The following is a 24,049-nucleotide window of genomic DNA, read 5'->3' as shown; positions in this document are numbered from 1 at the left end:
GGAAGTTGAAGTCCACCAGGCTTAAAGTTGCCAAGGTTGGAGATCCCTGTTTTAGATCATAACTCCTCGTCATCGGAATATCTAGATTTTGATCTATATTACTTCTCATATCACCCTTTGGTATTTCTAACTCACCTTCCAATGCAGATGGGCAGCTGGAGCAGAGGGGACAATAGACACATTTACTAGGCAAATTCTGACATCCATCAGTTCCTTTGTAACATCTTTTGGCCTGTTCCATTCCTTCTGCCTGGTATCTAGTGGATCTAAAGGCCAGAAAAGAAACCCAAAATATATATGTGTGAACCTCAACTTTAAAGTACTTGAAAGACATCCCAAAGTGGTTTTTCAAAAGGCAACTGGACCTTCTTTGTTTTTTTCCTTGAAGAAAAAAAAAACAATTCTGAGAATTATTGAAAGAGTACTAACAACCAGATGACTACAAGGAATATAAATCCTTCCATTCTCCACCATTCAGTCAAAACTGAAGAAGCTTCTTGGATGAGAAGCGAAACGTCTTCAAGAAAAAAACAAAGAAAGTCCAGTTGCCTTTTGAAAAATCACCTTTGGGACAACCATAACTTGGATGACTGAGAATCTCTATAGATACCTAATGGAGAATGATACCAATGGTTTCCTTGTGTTTGGATGTGACCTGGCCTTATTTCAGTGGTCAGGAGTCAGCCTAGGCCAGGGGTCTGCAAACTTGGCTCTTTTAAGACTTGTGGACTTCAATTTCCATAGTTCCTCAGCCAGCTTTCCTGGCGGAGGAACTCTGGGAGTTGAAGTCCACAAGTCTTAAAAGAGCCAAGTTTGCAGACCCCTGGCCTAGAACAACACGAAGCCTTTAATCTAATTTCATATGGTCCATTACCTAGTTTTAAAAACCTCAAACCCCCCTCATCCTACCCCTGACTCTTATAAAAGCTCTTTGTCCTCTTCTTCCCCAATGCTTTTTATGCAGCTTTTAACAGATCACCCTTAAATAATCTATATATCCCTGCTCTAGAGGAATTAATTGGGGAGTTAAGTCATCATTTAGTGGTTCATCTGGGGAAAAAAACAATGTTAGCTTTTTTATCATAGCTGAAAAATAACCTTCTTGTGGGATAGGGGGTTGTTATTCTAAGAACAAAACAGTGGATTTTGGTAAGTGCTCGTGAAGAATAACTCTGGCATTTAGTCAACAAAAGGACTTCTTTTTTCTTTCTCTTGATGGACTTATAGAGAAAGCTGCTCACCTTCCACAGTTAAAGTTGCCTTGGCAAAGATGGTCCCTCCATGGCTGTAAGCAGCACAGATATATTTCCCAGCATCACACATTGTAAGATGGCGAATTTGAAGGACATTTTCTTGGTCTACTTCATACCTGTGAGGAAAGGTCCAGAATTCTCAGCTGGCCACAGTGACCTTATTTACACAACAAAAAATAAGCCAGAATTGGTTTTTCTCTCCTTCCTAGGAATACTTTCAGAAACACAATAATACATTCTGTGATAGTCCCCCATTCCCAGGAATACTTTAAAAAAAAATTACCATTGAATGGCAATATTATTTGGTCCACCATGAATCTGCCATCTATCAAACTTCACTGGACATCTCCTCAGATATATTAATACATGATGTAGAATTTAGCGATAGCATTTAGGCTAATATATCACCCCATGGAACTTAACAGCACTCTTTGGGTGGTTTACAATGTAGAAGCATTATTTCCATATTGCCCACAACAATCTGGGTCCACATTTTATTGACCTCAAAAGGATGGAAGGCTGAGTCAACCTTGAACCAATCAGGATCGAACTCCAGACTGTGGGCAAAGTTAGCCTTTAACCACTGCCCACCAGGGCTTTAAAGATATAAAGTGGGGGTGGGAACCCTCCAATTCTTTATTCATGCTTGCATAAATTGATGAAGATTTCTATCAAGGAGATCGGTTTCTTTAGAAGATATCTGAAGAGCCATACTACACCCTACTGCTTGCATTTAGTTTAAAACGTCCCTGGACGCTCTTATGTTGGCTGCTGTGAATTTTGGTTTGTTCGTTTGTTTGTTCTTTATTGTAATAGCCATTTTGTCTGATCTTCTTAAGCATTTCTGATCTTCTTACGAAGAAATAGCAGGGACACATGAAATGAAAATGACAATAATACTCAGCACTCTTCTCTCCAGTGAAGTTTGTTTGAGGATGTATCGCACCTCCCAATTCATCTTTCAGAATTTTTGGGAGAATGAAATGGCAAAGGAAAAATCCCTAAACTTCTTGAGGGGTGATGATAATTTGCAGTAAGGAACTAAATGGGACCAGTCCTGCCTGAGACCACCTTTTACCCCGTGAATTTATTGGACAAAGTTAGATACCCCAAGGGCAAAGCCTGAGAAATAAATCCAGCCGTGCTGGTAGATTCTGAAGAATGATTATAGAACCATTGTCTCACCTGGAACTCTAAAGATGAATAGAATTGGAACTTATTTTCAGAATCTAGAAAGTTATACTTGCCTCCCTGCAGGGAGCTCTCCATCTTCTTTATACCACTGCACAACAAGTTTTGGGTCTCCACGGATTCCACAAATGAACTGAACACTACTGCCAATACTGGCCACAACATCACTGGGTCTCCGAATGAATGTTGGCCTCTCTACAATGGAAGAAGCAAAATGTTCCCTCAATCCCAATTTGGCAGGCTGATAGCTACCGATCTTAATAAGTGCCATCTTAAGGAGAAGCTCGTGCATTTTTCTGAATTATCTTAAATAATGGCCCTTCAAATGCAAAACAAAACCTAGATGAACTCTAATGGTTGTGGACTTTCTTACCAAAGACAGTGACCACGGCTGCTCTGCTCACTTGCTCTCCTACTTGATTGACAGCCAGACAGGTGTATGCTCCTGCATCACTCTTCTGAGCATGGGCTACCAGAAGTTTTTCTTTCGAGAACTGCAGAAATACAGGGGGCGGGGGAGGGGCAGGAGAATTTGGAATATCAGAGGAGATAATGACCTTACCGGACAGTTGAAGAAAAGAATCTCCTGGGTTTTTTATGTCTTGGAAAAGGAAAGTTTATTCTTCAAACAGGGTTTAGCAATCTTTATTTTCACAATTAGAAGAAAGCAATTTATAAGTTAAGGATGCACAATCTCCAAAGTTACCTCAGGAGCCTCTCTCAAAATTGCCTTTGACAGGGGTGTCAAACTCGCAGCATCAGATTGTTGTCACATGACGTATTGCGACTTTTCCCCCCTTTGCTAAAATGGGGGTGGGCGTGGCCAGCATGTGAGGCATCCAGCCCATGGGCTGCAAGTTTGACACCTTTGTCTTAACATGTTGTGTGAAACAGGCTATTGCCTTAAACCATCATTATGGTTGTGAGGGTATTGTTTATTACGTTAAAAAAGCCATGGGAGTTTATTAACCTGTGTTTATAGTACTTATAGATGGTGGTAATGCAGATGGTAGTAATGCAGCCACTAAAATACCATTGATTTCTATACATTTACTGTAATTGAGACTGTTAGTCATTACCAATTTGTCCCACTGATTTCAGGAGGTCAGAACAATTAATTAATTAATTGTTAGAACAATGTCGGTCAAACAATGTCGGCTGGCGACCCCCAGGGGGAGGGCCTTCTCGGTGGGGGCTCCTGCCCTCTGGAATGGGCTGCCTCCGGGGCTTCATCAACTCCCCGACCTCCGGACCTTTCACCGCGAGCTGAAGACGCTTTTGTTCCATTGCGCAGGGCTAGCTTAAATGCAGTTTTTAAATGGGGCTTTTATTCTTATTTTAGTTTTTTAGGCCATAAATTGAATCAGTTTTTTATATTGTTTTTAATCTTGTATTATATGTAATTTTATCGGCTGTGAACCGCCCTGAGTCCTTCGGGAGAAGGGCGGTATACAAATCGAATTAATTAATTAATCAGTGGAATGACTTGCCTCCAGAAGTTATAGATGCTCCGACACTGGACGTTTTTAAGAAGAAATTGGGCAAGCATTTATCTGAAATGGTACAGGGATTCCTGCTTGAGCAGGGGGTTGGACTAGTTAATCTCCAAGATCCCTTCCAACTATGTATTCTGTTACTTAAACTACTTAAATCTAAATGCTGACTACAATAAGAGGTAGAGTAGAGCAACAAAGATGATTAGGGAACTGGAGGCTAAAACATATGAAGAACCATTGCAGGAGCTGGCTATGTCTAGTTTAATGAAAAGAAGGACTAGGGGAGACATGATAGCAGTCTTCCAATATCTCAGGGGCTGCCACAAAGAAGAGGGAGTCAAGTTATTCTCCAAGGCACCTGAAGGCAGGACAAGAAGCAATGGGTGGAAACTAATCAAGGAGAGAAGCAACTTAGAACTAAGGAGAAATTTCCTGACAGTTAGAACAATTAATCAGTGGAACGACTTGCCTCCAGAAGTTGTAAATGCTCCAACACTGGAAGTTTTTAAGATGTTGGATAACCATTTGTCTGAAGTGGAGTAGGGTTTCCTGCCTAAGCAGGGAGTTGGACTAGAAGACCTCCAAGGTCCCTTCCAACTCTGTTATTCTAAATTCTAAAGGTAGGTACTATTTGGCTACCTCATAATGGCCATTTTCTGCACTTATGGGCACTCCATTCTTCTTCCATGAGATGGTAGGCTCAGGATGTCCCAGTGGAGGCACACACTCCAACAACCACGATTCCCCAACTGTTACCTTCAAGTCACTAGGATGAAGTCGGAATTCCTCTTCTAGGACTACAAAGAAACAAAAGCATTCAAAAATAATCTTTGATAGTTGGGTTTCATCCTCTCACCCCATTTTTAGTTCATTCTCAGTAACTTGTAGAAAAATAATAATTTTGACATCAGTGGCCAAGTTACTGGAATAAGGAAATAGCCTTCCAAGACTTTTTGATGCCAGAATTGTTTCTTATCAGTAGGCAACAATCTTATAGGCAATGAGAGCATCTAGTGAGCTTCATTTTTTTTAACTTTGAAAAAAAAATGGCAAAAATATAACAACATCATCAACTATCCCAAGATTAGTTGGTACCCAAAACTGACTCCACAGCACAGCACCATCCTGATTTAATTCTAAGGAGATCCAGTTCCTACCTGTCTCTTGATAATAGATCTTGAAGTTTTAAGATGTTGGATAGCCATTTGTCTGAAGTGGTGTAGGGTTTCCTGCCTAAGCAGGGGGTTGGACTAGAAGACCTCCAAGGTCCCTTCCAACTCTGTTATTCTAAATTTTAAAGGTAGGTACTATTTGGCTACCTCATAATGGCCATTTTCTGCACTTATGGGCACTCCATTCTTCTTCCATGAGATGGTAGGCTCAGGATGTCCCAGTGGAGGCACACACTCCAACAACCACGATTCCCCAACTGTCACCTTCAAGTCACTAGGATGAAGTCGGAATTCCTCTTCTAGGACTACAAAGAAACAAAAGCATTCAAAAATAATCTTTGATAGTTGGATTTCATCCTCTCACCCCATTTTTAGTTCATTCTCAGTAACTTGTAGAAAAATAATAATTTTGACATCAGTGGCCAAGTTACTGGAATAAGGAAATAGCCTTCCAAGACTATTTGATGCCAGAATTGTTTCTTATCAGTAGGCAACAATCTTATAGGCAACGAGAGCATCTAGTGAGCTTCATTTTTTTAACTTTGAAAAAAAAATGGCAAAAATATAACAACATCATCAACTATCCCAAGATTAGTTGGTACCCAAAACTGACTCCACAGCACAGCACCATCCTGATTTAATTCTAAGGAGATCCAGTTCCTACCTGTCTCTTGATAATAGATCTTGAAGTTTTTAAACATTTGACAGATGTGTGGTATATATTTATATATAATAATTAATCAGGGTTTGTACTAACATTTCTTATTGAGTAAGGTCCAATGAATTATGTTAACCCAGACATTTTGGAAAACCATAATTCATGGCTTGAAATTGTGTACACTAGGCTGTTGTGGATTGCTTAGCAAACCATGGCTTTGCTAATTTTAGAATAGAATAGAATAGAATAGAATAGAATAGAATAGAATAGAATAGAATAGAATAGAATAGAATAGAATAGAATAGAATAGAATAGAATAGAATAGAATAGAATTTTTATTGGCCAAGTGTGTTTGGACACACAAGGAATTTGTCTTGGTGCATATGCTCTCAGTGTACATAAAAGAAAAGAAAAGATACGCTCATCAAGGTACAACATTTACAACCCAATTGATGGTCAATATATCAATATAAATCATAAGGATTGCCAGCAACAAAGTTACAGTCATACAGTCATAAGTGGAAAGAGATTGATGATGGGAACGATGAGAAGATTAATAGTAGTGCAGATTTAGTAAATAGTCTGACAGTGTTGAGGGAATTATTTGTTTAGCAGAGTGATGGCGTTCGGGAAAAAACTGTTCTTGTGTCTAGTTGCTCTGGTGTGCAGTGCTCTATAGCGTCGTTTTGAGGGTAGGAGTTGAAACAGTTTATGTCCTGGATGTGAGGGATCAGTAAATATTTTCACGGCCCTCTTCTTGATTCGTGCAGTATACAGGTCCTCAATGGAAGGCAGGTTGGTAGTATTATTTTTTCTGCATTTCTAATTATCCTCTGAAGTCTGTGTCTTTTTTGTTGGGTTGCAGAACTGAACCAGACAGTTATAGAGGTGCAAATGACAGACTCAATAATTCCTCTGTTGAACTGAATCAGCAGCTCCATGGGCAGTTTGAGCTTACTGAGTTGGCGCAGAAAGAACAGTCTTTGTTGTCCTTTTTTTTATATATATATATTGAAAGAGTTTTTAAAAAAACAAAGACATTTTTCCCCCTTTTTTCCCCCCTCCCTCCCAAAAAACCCCCTTCAAAAACCCCTTCAAAACCCCTTCAAAACTTGATCTGAACCAAGTCTTGAGGATATATTGAAAGTACAATTAAAACTTTCTGAAGATAGGCAAAAAGAGATGATGGAGAATTTTAATGCAAAAATAAGAGAAGATATTCTCATGGCAGTTCAAGGATTGAGTAAAAAAATTGAGGGATTGAAAGAGGAAATGCAACAGATCTCTCAGTCAAATAAGCATTTAGAAGACAAAATGAAAGGTGTTCAGAAAAAAGTGGATCAAAATGAAGATCAGGTTGTGATATTACAATATAAACTTATGGAAGGAGCTCTTAGAATCCGTGGTATGCAAGAACAGCAAGGAGAAGACTTAAGAAAAATTATATCAGAAGCATTGGCTGAATTTATTGAAGTGGAACCCCAAGAGGTAGCTTACCAAATTGATAAAATATATAGAGTTAATTCCTGGATTGCAAGACAGAGAAAGCTTCCTCGGGACATTGTGGTTTATTTTGTGAAAAGGACTATGAGAAATCAGATTCTGCAAGTTTCATATCAGACAACTTTAAAAATTGGAGAACAGGAGTTGAAGGTGTTGAAAGAGATTCCTTCAAAGATGTTAAGAGATAGGAAGGAATTTGCTTTTTTTACACAAGAACTTAAAAAACATCAGATTCAATTCAGATGGGAGGTGCCAGTTGGACTGACAGTATTCTATCAAGGAAGGAGATATAGAATTGACACTGTTTTAAAGGCAAAGGATTTTCTTTCTACAGTTTTGAAAGTCGAAATAGAAGTGATAGAAAAACTTCAAGAGATTCAAGAAGGCGTGGTGATCCAAGAGCCTTCATTGCTGCCAGTATTAGAGGAACCACAAGAGCAAAGGGTGACAAGAGGAGCTCTTAAGCGTAAAGAAGAGCAACAGTCTCAAAGTAAAAGCCAGGATCCCAGTATGGAAGCTGTGGGAGGAGCTAGACGGAAGATACCGGAGGAGGAGCTTCCGTTGTCTGCTTCAAAGCTTCAGGAGGCCAGTAATGGCAAATAGAATTTTGTCATGGAATGTTAATGGCTTGAATTCAGCTCAGAAAAGAAGGAAAATATTTCACTACTTGAAACAATTTAAAAATGATGTGATTTGTTTGCAAGAGACACATATAAAATTATCAGACCAAAAATATTTAATTAATTCAAAATTGGGTAACCATTTTGTTGCATCAGCTTTGGAAAAGAAGCATGGAATTGTTGTATATATCAGGAAGGATATACCAGCTAAGTTAATTGAGGCAGATATTCAAGGAAGATTTATTGCTATTGAACTGGTGATAGATGCAAAAAAGACTTTGCTGATAGGTATTTATGCACCTAATCAGCAACAAGAAAAGTTTTATAAAATGTTACATGAGAGGTTGACCCTCTGGGATTATAGTTCGTTTATTTTATTAGGAGACTGGAATGGAGTAATTGATACAAGAAGGGATAAGAGAACCTCCCCCAAGAAGATACCTATACATGCAAAATTACCAAAATCCTTTTTTGAAATGATGGAAGACTTTGAGTTTAGAGATATATGGAGGTTACGGAATCCAGATGAGAGAGATTTTACTTTTTTTTCTGATAGGCATCAATCTTTCTCACGTATTGATTTTATTTTAATTTCTAATGACTTGCTTTCTAGGGTGAAGAAAATGAAGATATTTCCGAGGTGTTTAACTGACCATAGCCCAGTATGGATGGAATTATTACAAGGGAAAAAAGGTGGTAGAACATGGAAGTTGAATGAAAATCTGTTTAGATATGAGGATAATGTAAATCATTGTAAGAAACAGTTAAAGAATTTTTTGATTTTAATATGTACAAAGGGACACCTATAGGAACTGTGTGGGAGGCGAGCAAAGCGTTTATTAGAGGGATATTGATTTATTTGGATAATAGGCAAAGGAATAATAAACAAAGGCAGCGTAGGTACTTGGAAGAAGAAATTCAAAGGAAGCAACAGTTATTAATTCAAAACCCACAAGATCACAAACTTAAAGAGGCTATAAAATATTACAGAGTCAATTTAATATGTTAATGGCAGACCAGGTGGCAACGAATATACAATATGCTAAACATAATACCTTTTGTAATGCAAATAAACCTGGGAGATGGTTGGCATATAACTTAAGGAAAAACAGAAAGCACGTGTCATACAAAAATAGAATATAAAGGTAAAGAGATATATCAACAGGATAAAATTAAAAGGCATTCTCAGAATTTTATACTGCACTATATGCAAAAGACAAAATATTGAATAGGGACATTTATGATTATTTGAAAGATTATAAGGTTAATATTCTAACATTAGAACAGAGGAGGAGCTGAATCGGCCGATAGCTACTGGAGAAATAGTGGAGGCAATTAAACAATTAAAATGGGAAAACCCTGGTACAGATGGTCTTACAGCAACTTATTATAAAAAATACAGGATGAAATATTAGGCCCACTTAAAGAATTATTTAATCAGATACAATTAGGGTGGAATACCCCGTCATGGAAAACATCTTTTATTTCACTGATACCAAAAGAGGAGCAAGATTGCTCTAAACCCGGTAACTACAGGCCGATTTCACTTTTAAATAATGATTATAAGATTTTGTAAAATAATAGCAAATAGATTAATGTTAGTTTTACAACAAAGAATTCATACTGATCAATCTGGTTTTATAAAAGGGAGGCAGATGAGGAATAATGTTAGACAGATTATTAATATATTGGAATATTTGGAAAAGAAGAATACTTCAGCAGCACTTATTTTTTTGGATGCAGAGAAAGCCTTTGATCGATTGCATTGGGATTTTTTATTTAAATTAATAGAGAAAATGCAATTTGGAGATTGTTTTGTTAGAATAATCAAAGCGATTTATGGAGAGCAAACAGCACAGATTATAATAAATGGTAGTTTGACAGAAGTTATTAAGATTGCGAAAGGAACGAGACAGGGATGTCCCTTATCACCATTATTGTTTGTTTTGACTCTGGAACCATTATTAGATAAAATACGAGAATTAACGAAAATAGAGGAATTAAGATTAGACAATATGAGTACAAAGTTAGAGCTTTTGCAGATGATGTAGTGGTTACTTTAACAAATCCTATAAATTCAAGTAGATTTTTGTTGGAAGTAATTGATAAATATGGAAAGGTATCAGGATTTAAAATAAATCAGAATAAAACAAAAGTGACAATTAAAAATATGTCTATACAACAGAAACAAAAACTAGAGGAAATGACAGGATTTGAGGTGGTAAAAAAGGTTAGATACTTAGGGGTTTATATTAGCTCATCGAACAAGAAACTTTATAAGAATAATTATGACTTGCTATGGCAAAAAGTTCAGAATGATATGAGTGTCTGGAAAAAATTGCAGTTATCGCTATTGGGAAGGATTGCGGCTATTAAAATGAATGTGTTACCTAGATTTTTGTTTCTGTTCCAGATGATACCAATAATTAAAAAGGATAAAAATTTGGAAGATTGGCAGATTGGGATTAATAAATTTATATGGCAGGGTAAAAAGGCGAGGGTTAAAATGAAAATAATACAGGACTCACGGGAAAGAGGTGGCTTAAAAATGCCTAATTTTAAACTATATTATGAAGCAGTAGCCCTTTCAGTAATAAGTGACTGGTTTAAGTTAACGGAGGAAAGAATTTTGAATATAGAAGGTTATGACTTGTTTTATTTTATTTATTTATTTATTTTATTCAATTTCTATACCGCCCTTCTCCCGAAGGACTCAGGGCGGTGTACAGCCAAGTAAAAAATCACAATATCAATATTAAAAGAAATTAAAACAAGCATATTATAAAATGGCCAAATTTAAAACGAATTAAAATATTAAAATATAAATAACCCAATAAAATTTTAACCCAATAAAATTTTAAGCCAGTCCCGCTTGAATAAATAAGTGCCAGCTCACGGCGAAGGTCCCAAGATCAGGTACTTGACGTAAACCAGGGGAAGCTCATTCAGAGAGTTCCCAGAGAAGGCCCATTCCTGGGGCCGCCAGCCGACATTGTTTGGCGGACGGCACCCTGAGAAGGCCCTCTGTGAGAGCGCAGGTCGGTGGAGGCAAACGGTAACAGCAGGCGGTCCCGTAAGTACCCGGGTCCTAAGCCATGGAGCGCTTTAAAGATGGTGACCAAAATCTTAAAGCGCACCCGGAAGACCACAGGAAGCCAGTGCAGACTTGTTATATGGATGGCATGCGTATTTATGAAAAAAAAGTGGATAGGGCTTTTAAGAATCATGTGTTGAGAAGTGCTCTTTTGCGGGTCTGGAAAAAATATTCTTATAAATTAGATTACAAGAGTCCTATATGGGCGAGCCCCAGACATGCAATAGAGAATATAAATATAGAACAGAAACAGGAAATGATTACTTATAAAGAACTTTTGTATGCTGAAGGAGGTAGATTGCAATTAAAATCATTACAGGTATTAAATGAAGAAGGGAGGAATTATACTTGGTTTCAATATGGGCAAATAAGTGCTAGATGGAAAGAAGATCAAAAAATTGGTATAATGCAAAGGGAGGAAAATTTAATAAAGCAAATTAGAAATCAGACCCAGGAGCATATAAAGAGATTGTATAATGTGTTGCTTGAAATAGATTCGGAAAAGGATTTGGTAAAGGACTGTATGATAAAATGGGCACAGAATATTCAGGAACCAATAATGTTGGAAACATGGGAGAAAATCTGGGTTAGAAATGTTAAGTTTACACAAGCACAGAATTTAAGGGAAAATTTTTATAAGATGTTTTATAGATGGCACTTAGATCCCAAAAAATTATTACGTATGTATCCTAATATCCAAGCGAAATGTTGGAGGTGTGATTGTGATGACGCTACATATTTTCATATTTGTTGGACTTGCAAGAAAATTAAGGTCTTTTGGATAAGAATTTGGTGGATTATTCAAAATGTACTGAAGAAGAAGATAAAGTTCCTGCCACAATTTTTCCTTTTGGGAATTATAATGGATTGTACAGGGATTGAGACTAAACTGATTCTGAATTTAATAACAGCAGCAAGACTGTTGATTGGACAATACTGGAAGAAAGAAGAGGTACCTGCAATAGAAGAATGGATACTGAAAGTCATTAATTTGGCTGAGATGGCTAAAATCTCAGCTTTTTTAAAAGACAATACGTAGGAAAGATATTTAATTGAATGGAAAAAATGGATTGATTATCTACAAAATAGATATCAGATTAAGAAATATCAGATTGCCTTTGAATAATTAGAAAGTTATTTTATGTAATGGGGAGGGGGTTGGGAGATGAAAAGCTTTGGATGTGGTTAATTGGATTAGAAGGGAAAATTTTATTCTATGTTTGGTTTATGTATAACAATACCTTGTGATTGACCCGGGAAGCCGGGGGGGGGGGGGTGGAAGGGAGGGGGGAAGGGGGTTTTTTGTTGTCCTTTTTTGATGATGTTTTTGATGTTAGCTGTCCATTTTAGATCTTGCGATATGATAGAACCTAGAAATGTAAAAGTTTCTACTGTTGATACTGTGTTGTCTAGTATTGTGAGAGGTGGAAGTATGGAAGGGTTTCTCCTAAAGTCTACCATCATTTCTATGGTTTTGAGTGTGTTCAGTTCCAGATTGTTTTGGTTGCACCACAAGGCTAGTCATTCGACCTCTCGCCTATATGCGGATTCGTCATTGTCTCGAATGAGACCAATCACTGTTGTGTTAGATGCCATCAATTGACTTTGTCCTTAACATTGGGGGTGAACCTTTCTGGAGAGATAAATTCCTTTCAATGAACCCTTTAAAAAGACTGAAGGCCATCCCCACAACATCCTGTAGCAATGAAACAAGAGCTGGAGTAGCTGTTGATAAGGAAATGCTTTAGCTGGTTTGTCTCCCTTAAAGATAATAATTGCCTTGACAGCCTGAACTGGGAAGGCAATCTGAAAGCAAAACCCTGCAGAGAGGAAAAACAGGGAATTCTTTATCCTTTGCCATTCAGCCTTTTTTAATGTTGCCTGTTTCCTGCATTTGTTCCCTGTGGAGGATGTGAATCTTTTGTGATACAATCAAAACTCCAGGAGATGAGTCAAATGCTTACATGCAGGGTTCCTACCTTAGGATATTATTCTTCCTAGATATTTTTAGATCGCTCTGGCAGGAAGTTTCTAAAATCATGTTAATTAAAAAGTTAAATGCGAGCAAGTATACCGAAAATTAAAACAGGACTGTCCAGCATGATCTTTATGTTCAAGAATGCCTTTGGCCTTCACATAGATCTCATAGGTATTTTTAAAAAGTAACTGACTGCTTCAGTCTATGTTTTGTTTGGAAGAGCACTTAGAAAAAGAGAGAAAAATGGCTTTCTAGAGGAGTGGTCCCCAGTCTTTCCAGCTTTGCAGACCGGCAATTGGGGGAGGGGGAAAGGAAATGGTCCCATGCAAGCAGCAGGCATGCTCACTCGCCTATCGCTTGTGCGGCCTGAATGGTACCAAACTTCAGTCCAGGGCAGGGGTCTCCAACCTTGGCAACTTTAAGCCAACTTTAAGCTAAGCTGGCTAGGGAATTCTGGAAGTTGGAGACCCCTGGTCTAGGGGTTGGGGATCCCTGTTCTAGAGAACATTCTGGAAAGCTGAAGGATCTTAGGAACAGCTCTTCAACTTGTCAAGCATAAGTCTTTGCAATGCTCAGCTACTGATTACTCTAACATAGGAGTGTCAAACTCAATTTCATTGAGGTTGCATCAGGGTTGTGTTTGACCTCGGAGGCCCGGGCGGGGAGAGGGCATGGCTGGGGTGGGCATGGCCAGCTCGACTTTACTCATCCAAGCTCCATTCTCCTGGAGCTCTCTGCCAGTGAAAATGGAGCCCTGGGAGGCCGTGCACTGGCAGAGGGTTCCAGGAAGCCATTGCAGTTGGAAACGGAGCCTGAGTGGGCTGCGTGCAGCCTCCCTGAGCTCCATTTTCACTGGCAGAAGGTTGCAGGAGACCATCACAGCTAAAAATGGTGCCCAGGAGGTCCGTGCATGGCCCTCATGAGCTCCGTTGTTGCTGGCAGAGGCACCGTGGCCCAGTCCTTCATTGTTTCCAGGGCAGGCCCACGGCCAGATCTAAGCACTCCACGGGCTGGATCTGGCCCGCGGGCCTTGAGTTTTACACCCCTACTCTAACACATTATTTCTCAGTCTTGGCAACTTTAAGATATGTGAGTTTCAATTCCCAGATTTCCCCAGCTGGCTTGGAGTTTGCTGGCTAGGGTTTAGGGTTCTGGGTATGGAAGTCCACACATCTTAAGATTGTCAATGTTGAGAGACATTTAGGGGCACAGTTGTAAACTTCTAGGAACAAAGGAAAAGCTCTGCATCTGAGTAACCATTGCACAAAAAAGTTAGCATTCCAAAATTTGTCAAAGATTTGACTAGGGGTCTCCAAACTTGGCAACTTTAAGACCCATGGACTTCAACTCCCAGAATTACCCAGCCAGCATGATTTAACCAAATAAAATGTTTGATACAGCTAAAAAGTGGCACTTAAAAAAAAAAAGTCTGGATACATGAAACAGTGTTCTCATATCTGCTCTCTGAAATGTTCCAGGTTAGGATCCTCCCATCCCAGTTTTCACACATTTGTAGCCAATTTGCTCAGAGGGAGATTCACACTTCTAGCAAAATGCCAAAACAACATCTACTTCCCTGCTGATTTTGTTTGGAAGGGATGCATCGAGAAGGAAGCTGGAAAAAAAGGAAAATGAGACCTTTGCTGGCTCCTGGAGCACCTGTTTGGCCTCTTTTCCTGGCTTGGGCTGACAGCCAGCCAGAGCCGGCAGTTCTCTGCAAGAAATGTACTGAAAAGGCAGCCTCTTCTGGCACACTTGACTGAGCCTGGCTAGCGGAAGCATCTCCCAAGCCATCGTTACTTGTATGAATATTTATAGCTGACAAACACCACCGTGAGCCTTCCTGACGGACCACGGGAGCTGAAGGGAATCTGATCAGTAATGGAGTGTTAATTGGAGAGATTCCAGGCCTGCTTATTAAAGAAGAATTCTAATTGCATTAATAATTTGAGCTGCACAACTCTACAGGGGATGCCAAGGTGGAGAAAATGTGGACTGAGGGTAGCAGACATGGGCTATGTGGCATCCAGCCTGTATCGCAAATATGGTTGTGTGTCAGTTGCAAGGAAGCAAAAATGTAGCTTAGCGCACAGAGACCCACAAACATATACACACAAAAACACAAACACAGAGGGAGGGCAGAGAGAGAGAGAGAGAGAATACCTTGTGTTCCAATTATTCTTTTAATTGTTATTTTCTGTCAACTGATTTATTATTTTTCATACATTGCTTACTCTCTCCCCGAGGCCTCTGTGTTATTTATTTATTTCTACAAAAATTGCTACCTCATTTTCTTCATTGCAATCCACAACCTGGCTTATAAAACATAAAGCAGATTAAAAAAAAAAAAAGTGGCACATAAACAAAGTAGCTGAATTTTGTTAGCTACATTTTAAAAAATCTAAAAAAGCGACCTTCCCAAATAAAGACGTGGAGAGAGGAAACTGATTCCACCGAAGAACCAAATTCAACGTTCATTTCATTTTAAATAGGGTGGGAAGTCCTCTCTCACTTGGAGCAGAGAGTTCCACATACAGGGCCTGGACACCAAAAGCATCTTCCTGTGGATTAAGAATGACCCGGAAGGAAAATGCAAATGAGATACAAAAATGAACAAAGTAATCATATTTTAATTAGCCAGCTCCCAAGTTCTTTAGGAATAGCTTTAATGACTTGTCTTAAGGCTATGAAGACAACATGTTCCACAAGCACAGAACCCTCCTGGCTGCAGATTGGCAGGGCTTAATTGAGAACAGAAAGATGTATAATTTGAGGGTGTTGCTTTTTAATGGTTTGATTAACTTTCTCGCGGTGGGTTAGTGGCTAAGACACTGAGCTTGTCGATCAAAAAATCAGCAGTTCAGCGGTTCGAATCCCTAGTGCTGCGTAACGAGGTGAGCTCCCGTGACTTGTCCCAGCTTCTGCCAACCTAGCAGTTCAAAATGCAAGTAGAAAAATAGGGACCACCTTTGGTGGGAAGGTAACAGCATTCCGTGTGCCTTTGGCATTGAGTCATGCCGGCCACATGACCACAGAGATGTCTTCGGACAGCGTAATTTTTTGGATCTCAAAAACCCTGAAAGTTAGGCAAAAAACAGCCAAGCAAACCTGTGAACAGAGAGGGTGAAAAACTGATGCTGGATTCATCTCTTAGGACAGGATTCTGCCTTGGGGTGAACTGAGATTGAAGGTGACAACTTGAAAAGAACATAAGAGAATTTCCAGTCCCTAAAATACTTGGATGCATACAATATACTTGTTTGTTTGTTTATTGAATATTTATGCTGCCCATCTCACCATCCAAATCCATTATCCTAACTAATATTGATTAGGTAGCTAGATGAACAGATTTGTCAGCCAGATTGCTCCACATCTTACATATCATGTTGCAGAGTTTAGCCACACTTAAAAAGATAAGAGTCATTTGAATCTGACAGTAAGAGGTTTAAACAGAACAGATCAGACTCACCGGGATATTTCATTAAGTGTGGAATTAGCAACTCACAGCAATCATCGGCATAAAATGGACAGCACAGTAAGGCACGTGTGATGGTTTGGATGGCTCCTTCACCATATGGGCAGACCCAGGATTTGAGTGAAATCCCTTTGAATCCCTTTCCGTCACTGATAGAAGCATGTCAAACTGTGCTAGGCTTATGGCCTGGCTTAGTTTAGGAACGGTGATTTGATTTAAGTATCCAGCAGGACAATAAGAAGGGTGATGGCTACTTTAAAAAAATTCTTTGGGGAAGGACATGAAGTCTGCTTGATTGCCGGTATCCTTGAGTTGCTGCTTAGTTGCCTCTATTGTATATTCTTGCCCCAGCAGGTATGCTTGAATGAAGGAAATGCCTTATATTTCTTACGTTAACAAATTGGTCAGTGTAATGGAATGCATGGGTGACCTTGAGGAAAAGGAAGAAGAGATGCTGCCTAGGAAAACATCAGACAGAAGAGACAGGAGCCCCCAGTGGCTAAATGGTCAGAGAAGGAAACTTAATAGTTATTTACAGACCCCTCACATCCTGGACATAAACTGTTTCAACTTCTACCTTCAAAACGACGCTACAGAGCACTGCACACCAGAACAACTAGACACAAGAACAGTTTTTCCCCGAAGGCCATCACTCTGCTAAACAAATAATTCCCTCAACTCTGTCAAACTATTTACTAAATCTGCACTACTATTAATCTTCTAATCGTTCCCATCGCCCATCTCCTTCCACTTATGACTGTAACTTTGTTGCTTATATCCTTATGATTTATACTGTAATCAATTGTTTCCTGATTGCTTATTTGTGCCCTATGACTATCATTAAGTGTTGTAAGTGTTGTACCTTGATGAAGGTATCTTTTCTTTTATGTACACTAAGAGCATATGCGCCAAGACAAATTCCTTGTGTGTCCAATCACACTTGGCCAATAAAAAATTCTATTCTATTCTATTCTAATTCATCCTAATGGAGCAAGCAATTAAAAGTGGAGGTTGGGAAGCCTGAACTTTCAGACTTGTAAGTTTGATATTGGCCTTCTCAGGTAAACCAGATAGGAAACATGACTAGGTGAGCTAAATCGACTTTACTGTGTTAATAGAATATTGCAAGTTCGAAAGTACAAACTTCCCTCTCTCCACTTTTAACTGCTTGCCATGTGCACTTTCCTATGCTGCCTCTTATTGGACCATTTCCTTTGTCACGTGTCCCAAGGTCTTTCCCACATATCATTACAGGATAACTGAAGGAGGGGATTAATGAAGGATTAATTAAGGAGTTTTTAGGATGTTCTGCATTTTATCACCCCAACTTGCTGTCTTTGCTGACCTCTTGAGAGGCATAGTGAAGGGAAGGTAACCATTACGTAATTAGGGTGGGTCTTTCCTAAGTTTCTTTCTCTGACCATTAAGGCACAGGGGATTCCTGCTGCTCTTGTCTGGTGGTTCCTTCTTCCCTTTCTTCAAGGGCACTCATGCATTCCATTCAGGGGTGAAATATAAAATTTGTTACTACCGGTTCTATGGGCATGGCTTGGGGGGGTTGGTAATGTGACTGGGTGGGCATGGCCAACTTTTTTTTTTTTTAACTTTTAAAAGCATTTTTTCTACCACCTCTTCGGCCGAAGAGGTTGTAGAAAAAATGTTTTTAAAGGGTTCTGACTATTTCAGCAGAGTTGCCTGATCACCAGAACCCTTTAAAAGCATTTTTTTTACAGCCTCTTCCGGCGAAGAGGTTCTAGTAAAAATACTTTGAAAAGGATCTGACAATCCCAGTTGAGCAGCGCGATCATCAGAAGCTTTTTTTTTTAACTTTTAAAAGCATTTTTTCTACCACCTCTTTGGCCGAAGAGGTGGTAGAAAAAATGTTTTTAAAGGGTTCTGACTATCTCAGCAGAGTTGCCTGATCACCAGAACCCTTTAAAAGCATTTTTTTTTACAGCCTCTTCGGCCGAAGAGCTTCTAGAAAAAATGCTTTGAAAAGGATCTGACAATCCCAGCTGAGCAGCGCGATCATCAGAAGCTTTTTTTTTTTTACTTTTAAAAGCATTTTTTCGGTTGAAGAAAAAATGCTTTTAAAAGTAAAAAAAACCTCTGATGATCGCGTGGCTCAGCTAGGCATGAGGACTGAAGGGCGGAAGGGGGGGGGCATGGATTTTTGCTACCGGTTCTCCAAACCACCTGCCCCGAATCGGGAGCATTTCACCCCTGATTCCATGACAGGGAGAGGAACCTGAAATAAATGGCCAACCACTGCAGTTAATAAATAGCAGTCTTTTTGCCCTGGCTACAGCAATACAGAAAGGACAGTAGTATCTCTTCATATTGAATAGGCTCAAAGAAAGAAACTCAGCACAAAGTGCTGGGATGTGGTATAAACAAAGCTTCTTCCTGAATGTTACTACTACTGCAAATACTCCAGGAACTTCAGTGCCTTACCTTCTAAGTAGAGTGATGCATTTTTACTCATGGCTTTACCCAGAAGATTCCTGGCCAGGCAATGGTATACACCCTCATCTGATTTTCCTTTCTCCTGGCTGAGTCGGAGGAAGAAGAGGGACCCATCTGGCAGGAGGGTAGGCTGGGAAGTAGCATCACCTTTGCTGGGTTTCACATACTTTCCGTTGCGATACCATTCAATGGTGGGAGTTGGATTTCCATCAGCACGACAGTTCAGGGTGGCTGGTTGGTCCTTACCTACCACAAGGTTGGAGGGGTGATCAAGAATCTGTGGGGCAAATTCCATGGAGCGAGACCTTGAACCTGGAAGAATGAGAAAGGAGAGGGGAAGCAGAAACATACTGATTATTTTTTCCCCCAGCAAATCTCTTCCCTTCACCTTCCTCTGCTTTTTGCTGTCGATGACTTTACAATTGCTAGAGTTCCATTGTGATGGCAGCCTCTGTTCCTCTGTTAGTCTAAATGGGAAAAGCTGGGGTGCATTTTTGTTCCTTACTAATTTTCCATTCTTCCTCCTTTATTATGGTGATAAGATTATGGTGGTGAACAAAGAACATATTAAGGTAAGAAGAGCAGAAGGGACCATAAAGGGACAGGCCACAGGAGCTGCCTTCCGAGCAGCTGTGCTGCGAAGGGAGGCAGAAAAGTTTGGCTTCTCTCTGCCACAGTATTCAATGTGGCTGCTTCTCTCCTCCTTCCTGGCCTCATACACACAGAGCAAACATGAGAAGGAGGTGAGAAGCAGCCAGATTGAACGTTAGAAGACTTGGCCGAACTTTTCTGTCAGTTCTGTGGGCGTGGCTTGGTGGGCATGACTTGGTGGAGTGGTGCCACCCCACCTTTCCGTGAGTGATGTTGAGTTGACCACGCCCACTCAGTCACATGACCCCACCACCACCAAGCCAAGCCTACCAAGCCACGCCCACAGAATCAGTAGTGGAAAAATTTGAATCCTACCACTGGGTGGAGGACAGGAGATAGGACCTCTCTAAAGAATTTATGGACTCGTGTATTTCCATAACTTATGAATTATGGTGTAGCCAGACTGCTGCCTGTCTAACTTGATTCTCAGAATTATTATGAAGTTAGATTTAGGAGATAAAGAGGCTGAACCTAAAGGAGGGGTCAAGCACATCTTGAGTCTCGAGTCCCTTTGTGCCCACAAGAGATCTAAGTCCAGCCCATTGTTGATTCTTATCTATCACCAAGTTGCTTTGACCATTAGTAGTTCAGATTCTTGTAGAGAGCTTTAGAATACAATAAACTTGTATTCCTCTGACCCTCTCTGGCTCCTGATTTCTTACGCTTGACATTAAACATTAGAAGATCATGGATGCACCCTTGAATAAAATGGAGAAAAGTGGAGTACACTTATAAGAAAGCTAAAGATGGAGTCCTGAGATAACAACTGTGTTTTTAGTGTTCCAAAGGATATTATTAAACAACAACCATTCAAAAAAAAAAGAAAAAAGAAATACACATCTTCAGCCTTCCAGCCTCAGGATTTAACAAGAGCTGGTAAAACCTTCCTCTATCTTCCAACACTTTATATGTACAATGATATTCCATGACTATGAATTCTCTGAGAACCTAACCCATTGTTGTCGCCCACGGTCATTCTTCTGGAACTTCCTCTGCAACGCTTCCTGACATTGTCACCTTGGAGGAGACTGAGAGTCATGGACCACCAGCCACAATGAAAAGTCTCTTGGGTCTTTCAAATACAATAGGCTCTCACTGTTCCTCTAGTCCAGGTGCAGCTAATTTTCCCAATCATGACTTCAAAAAAATTGTCCTTAAGTTTATCACAGTGCTTAAAATGACCTCCTTATTTTTATTTTTTTTTATAAAAATGCCATCTTTTAAAAGGATGTATTTGCTTTTCTTTCTTGCCAATAGTATGGTGAGAAGGAAAGAGCAGTTCAGTTTGCCAAAAGTATAGGACAAAGCCATATGTCTCGCTGTGTATATGTGCATGTATGTCTGTAAATTTTGCTCAGGTCCTAGGCCACAGCACACACATGCTGACAGACACGGGGACCCCAAAAAGTATTAATCTAAATACTTCTACCTACTTCTTGTAAAGATAAATAACTTTTTACATCAATGCAGTACCTGGGCCTTGAACAGAAGCATGGGAATAAGGTGCCCAAGACAAATTCTGAATTCTTGAGTTATAGAATCACCTTGATCTAAGGCAGGAGTGTCAAACTCAAGGCCTGGGGGCCACATCCGGCCCAAGGGGTGCTTAGATCTGGTCTGTGGAGCCACCCTGGAAACAGCAAAGGACCGGCCCACAGTGCCTCTGCCAGCGAAAACAGAGCTGAGGAGCTCTGTTTTCGCTGGCAGAGGGTTGCAGGAAGCCGTCACAGCCGAAAACGGAGCTTGGGAGCCTGCTTTTGCTGGCAGAGTACTCGGGCCACTACAGGCACCCCAACATGAGTGATGTCTAGCTGCCCATACCCACCCTGGCCACACCCATCCCAGCCCCCCAAAGTCAAGCACAACCCTGATGTGGCCATCAATGAAATCAAGTTTGACACCACTGATCTAAGGAATATAGAAAGACTTCTTTATCAGACTCCAAAGCTTAGCATCAGCCTTGTGAGGTAATCCAGACAAGAAGCACATCCCCCTCTAACTTTATTGTAATTTTACATTAACAGAATCTTGCAAGTCTGGAAGTACATCTCTTTTTTCCCCCCTTACTTTTACAGTCCAAGAAAATAGGGAGGGTCCCTTCTGAGATGTTTGCCACAACCACATTCCTTCTGAAGACTCACCTGCCTCTTGTCTGCCTCTTGTCTAGTCTGCAGCTCTTCCTTCTGTCTCCCAAAATCATGCCCACATACCATTACAAATAGGAGAAGAGCAAATGAGCTGTTGTTTTCATAAATTCAAAATAAATCAAACTGGGGAAAGAATATAGAGGTAAATGTGCTGGCCAATTCAATAAAGTTTGCTGCCTGAGATAAAAAAAACTAGGTGGGGCCCTATCTCTAGTCCAGGGGTCTCCAACCTTGGCAACTTTAAGACTTGTGGACTTCAACTCCCAGAATCCTTTGCTGGCTGAGGGATTCTGGAGTTGAAGTCCACAAGTCTTAAAATTGTCAAGGTTGGAGACCCCTGCGTCTAGTCCATGAACAAATCCAACTAGAAACAAGCAATGAATCAGGATCCTCATCCCACCTAACCTAGTAGGCAGTTTTAGATAAAGGATACGAAAATAATATGCACAGAACATGCTGTCTTTTAATTTAAAAAAATCCAGAGAAATAGACAAAGCCAATCATAATTTTCCCACTAGTACAAATATAGAACTTCTATCTGTCAAATGATCAAGCTGGTAACGTGAAATAATGTGAAATGTGCAGATAAGATAACTTATCTCTGTTATCTCTATAAGATAACATAGTTTTGGTTTGGTGTCTTATATGAAGACACCAAACTGGAATACACCAAACTGGACTGGACTGGAGGCTAAAACATGAAGAATGACTGCTAGGGGTGTGTCTAGCTTAATAAAAAGGCCTAGGAGTGATATGATAGTATTGTTCCAGTATTTGAGGGGCTGCTAGAAAGAAGGGGGGATCGTCCTATTTTCCAAAGCACCTAAAGGCAGGATAAGAAACAATGGATGGAAACTAATCAAGGAGAGGTCCAATCTAGAACTAAAGTGGAATTTCCTGATAGTTACAACATCAGTTTTTTAGTATTTATTATCAGTATTAACAGTTAATAATCAGTGGAACAACTTGCCTCCAGAAGTTGTGGGTGCTCTATCATTGGAGGTTTTTAAAGAAGAGATTGGACAATGACTTGTCTGAAATGGTATTGGGTTTCCTGTCTGAGCAGAGGGTTGGACTAGAGGACCTCCAAGGTCCCTTCAAACTCTGTTATTCTGTATTCTAATCTATAAACCATAGTCCAAGAATTTGTGTAATAAGTGAACTCAGCTAATACAAAATAATGGTTCTAAAACCATGTGTTAAGCAAACCACCATTTTGCAACCAATGATCCTCTTCCATGCAACCATACTGCAAGCATTCTTTTCGCTGGTTTTAGAACTGCTGAAGTCTAAGCTAACTTGCCTTATGAAGTATTGGATTTTTCTGATGCTCAAGGTATTACAAACTTGTTTTTCGTGGTAGGAAAGAAACAGCAGATGGCAAGGAGCTGCCATCTCTGCTTCCTGCTGAGCTCCGGATTATGGACTGCAAGAGCCCAGATGTCACAAATATATAATGCCCCAAATACAGAAAATTTAAATGCAAAGCACCCAACATAGCACAAAACAATTTATTTGGAATTGAAATTATTCTATTTCATACCTATAACAGCATAGAAACTCTTTGAAACCTAAAGCACCTGTAACACACTGTGCTGGAATATCCATTACATCAAGGGAGAACTAACCTCATGGCGAAGTTATTAGGATGCGAGGAATATGTAAATTTAAGAGCTGTTGAGAGTTACTCTTCTATCCAAACTCCCCAAATTCCTGAAACATATTGACTCAGAAACAAGGATAGAGATGATTCTTTCTGTAAATCCATGAGATTCTACCCATGAAATCGTTACTCACCTTCCATTAACAGAAACGATGCCCAAATCCAGAGCCTGGAGGGCTCAATGTGTTTTCGTCTTGACATGGTTGCCTAGTTGTTGTGCAGCTGTCACCCGAAGAGAGTCACTGGATGAGACCCTGCTCACTGCCGCTCCATTGTACCCCCAGAACTTTTAGGTTGTTTAGTCCCACACACATCACACGCACACAAAGTTCCACCCACTACAAACAGTTCTCCTCAACTCCTGACGTCCTCCCAATTAATGAGTCCATGTCCATATATTTTTCCTTTCCTGGCCACAGGATACAGGAAGGGGTGGTACTGGGTGTGAATTTCAGCCGCAGCTATCTTCCAGCTTCAGGTTGAAAGCACAGCTGCCTAAAAAATCACACTTTTGCACAAAAATGAGTCTACGCACAAGCATTCTAGTTTCTTCCTGCTTCACAGTGGGACCCTGTCCTATTTTTAAACAGGGGGAAAAAATACTTTTCTTCAAGCAGATTGTTTTACTCTGGTATCTTCCCCTTCCCATTTCCCTTTCTTCAATTATTTCTACTTCAACCCT

At 39.9% G+C, this 24,049-nt stretch overlaps 1 protein-coding gene across 4 annotated transcripts in view; it reads right to left on the bottom strand.

Annotated features, from left to right (window-relative positions):
- The window catches only part of ROBO4 (roundabout guidance receptor 4), a 69,361-nt gene extending 45,595 nt beyond the window's left edge, over nucleotides 1–23,766 (bottom strand). For 3 of the 4 annotated variants that reach the window (XM_058194585.1, XM_058194586.1, XM_058194587.1), the window contains exons 1-7: nucleotides 23,502–23,766; nucleotides 18,895–19,218; nucleotides 4,580–4,737; nucleotides 2,818–2,938; nucleotides 2,501–2,639; nucleotides 1,242–1,369; nucleotides 136–266 (exon numbers count right to left, since the gene is read on the bottom strand). In XM_058194585.1, the coding sequence (XP_058050568.1) occupies nucleotides 136–266; nucleotides 1,242–1,369; nucleotides 2,501–2,639; nucleotides 2,818–2,938; nucleotides 4,580–4,737; nucleotides 18,895–19,218; nucleotides 23,502–23,568 (1,068 nt within the window). In that variant the 5' untranslated portion in view covers nucleotides 23,569–23,766. Of the gene's footprint in view, nucleotides 1–135; nucleotides 267–1,241; nucleotides 1,370–2,500; nucleotides 2,640–2,817; nucleotides 2,939–4,579; nucleotides 4,738–5,259; nucleotides 5,418–18,894; nucleotides 19,219–23,501 lie in introns of all 4 variants that reach the window. The other variant, XM_058194588.1, reaches the window with a different exon arrangement.
- Between the last annotated feature and the right edge of the window lie 283 nt (nucleotides 23,767–24,049).

This window comes from Ahaetulla prasina, chromosome 9 (assembly GCF_028640845.1).
Source record: "Ahaetulla prasina isolate Xishuangbanna chromosome 9, ASM2864084v1, whole genome shotgun sequence".
Taxonomy (NCBI): Eukaryota; Metazoa; Chordata; class Lepidosauria; order Squamata; family Colubridae; genus Ahaetulla; species Ahaetulla prasina.
Note: the sequence above shows the minus strand (reverse complement) of the source record. Positions and strands in the feature narration are given on the sequence as shown.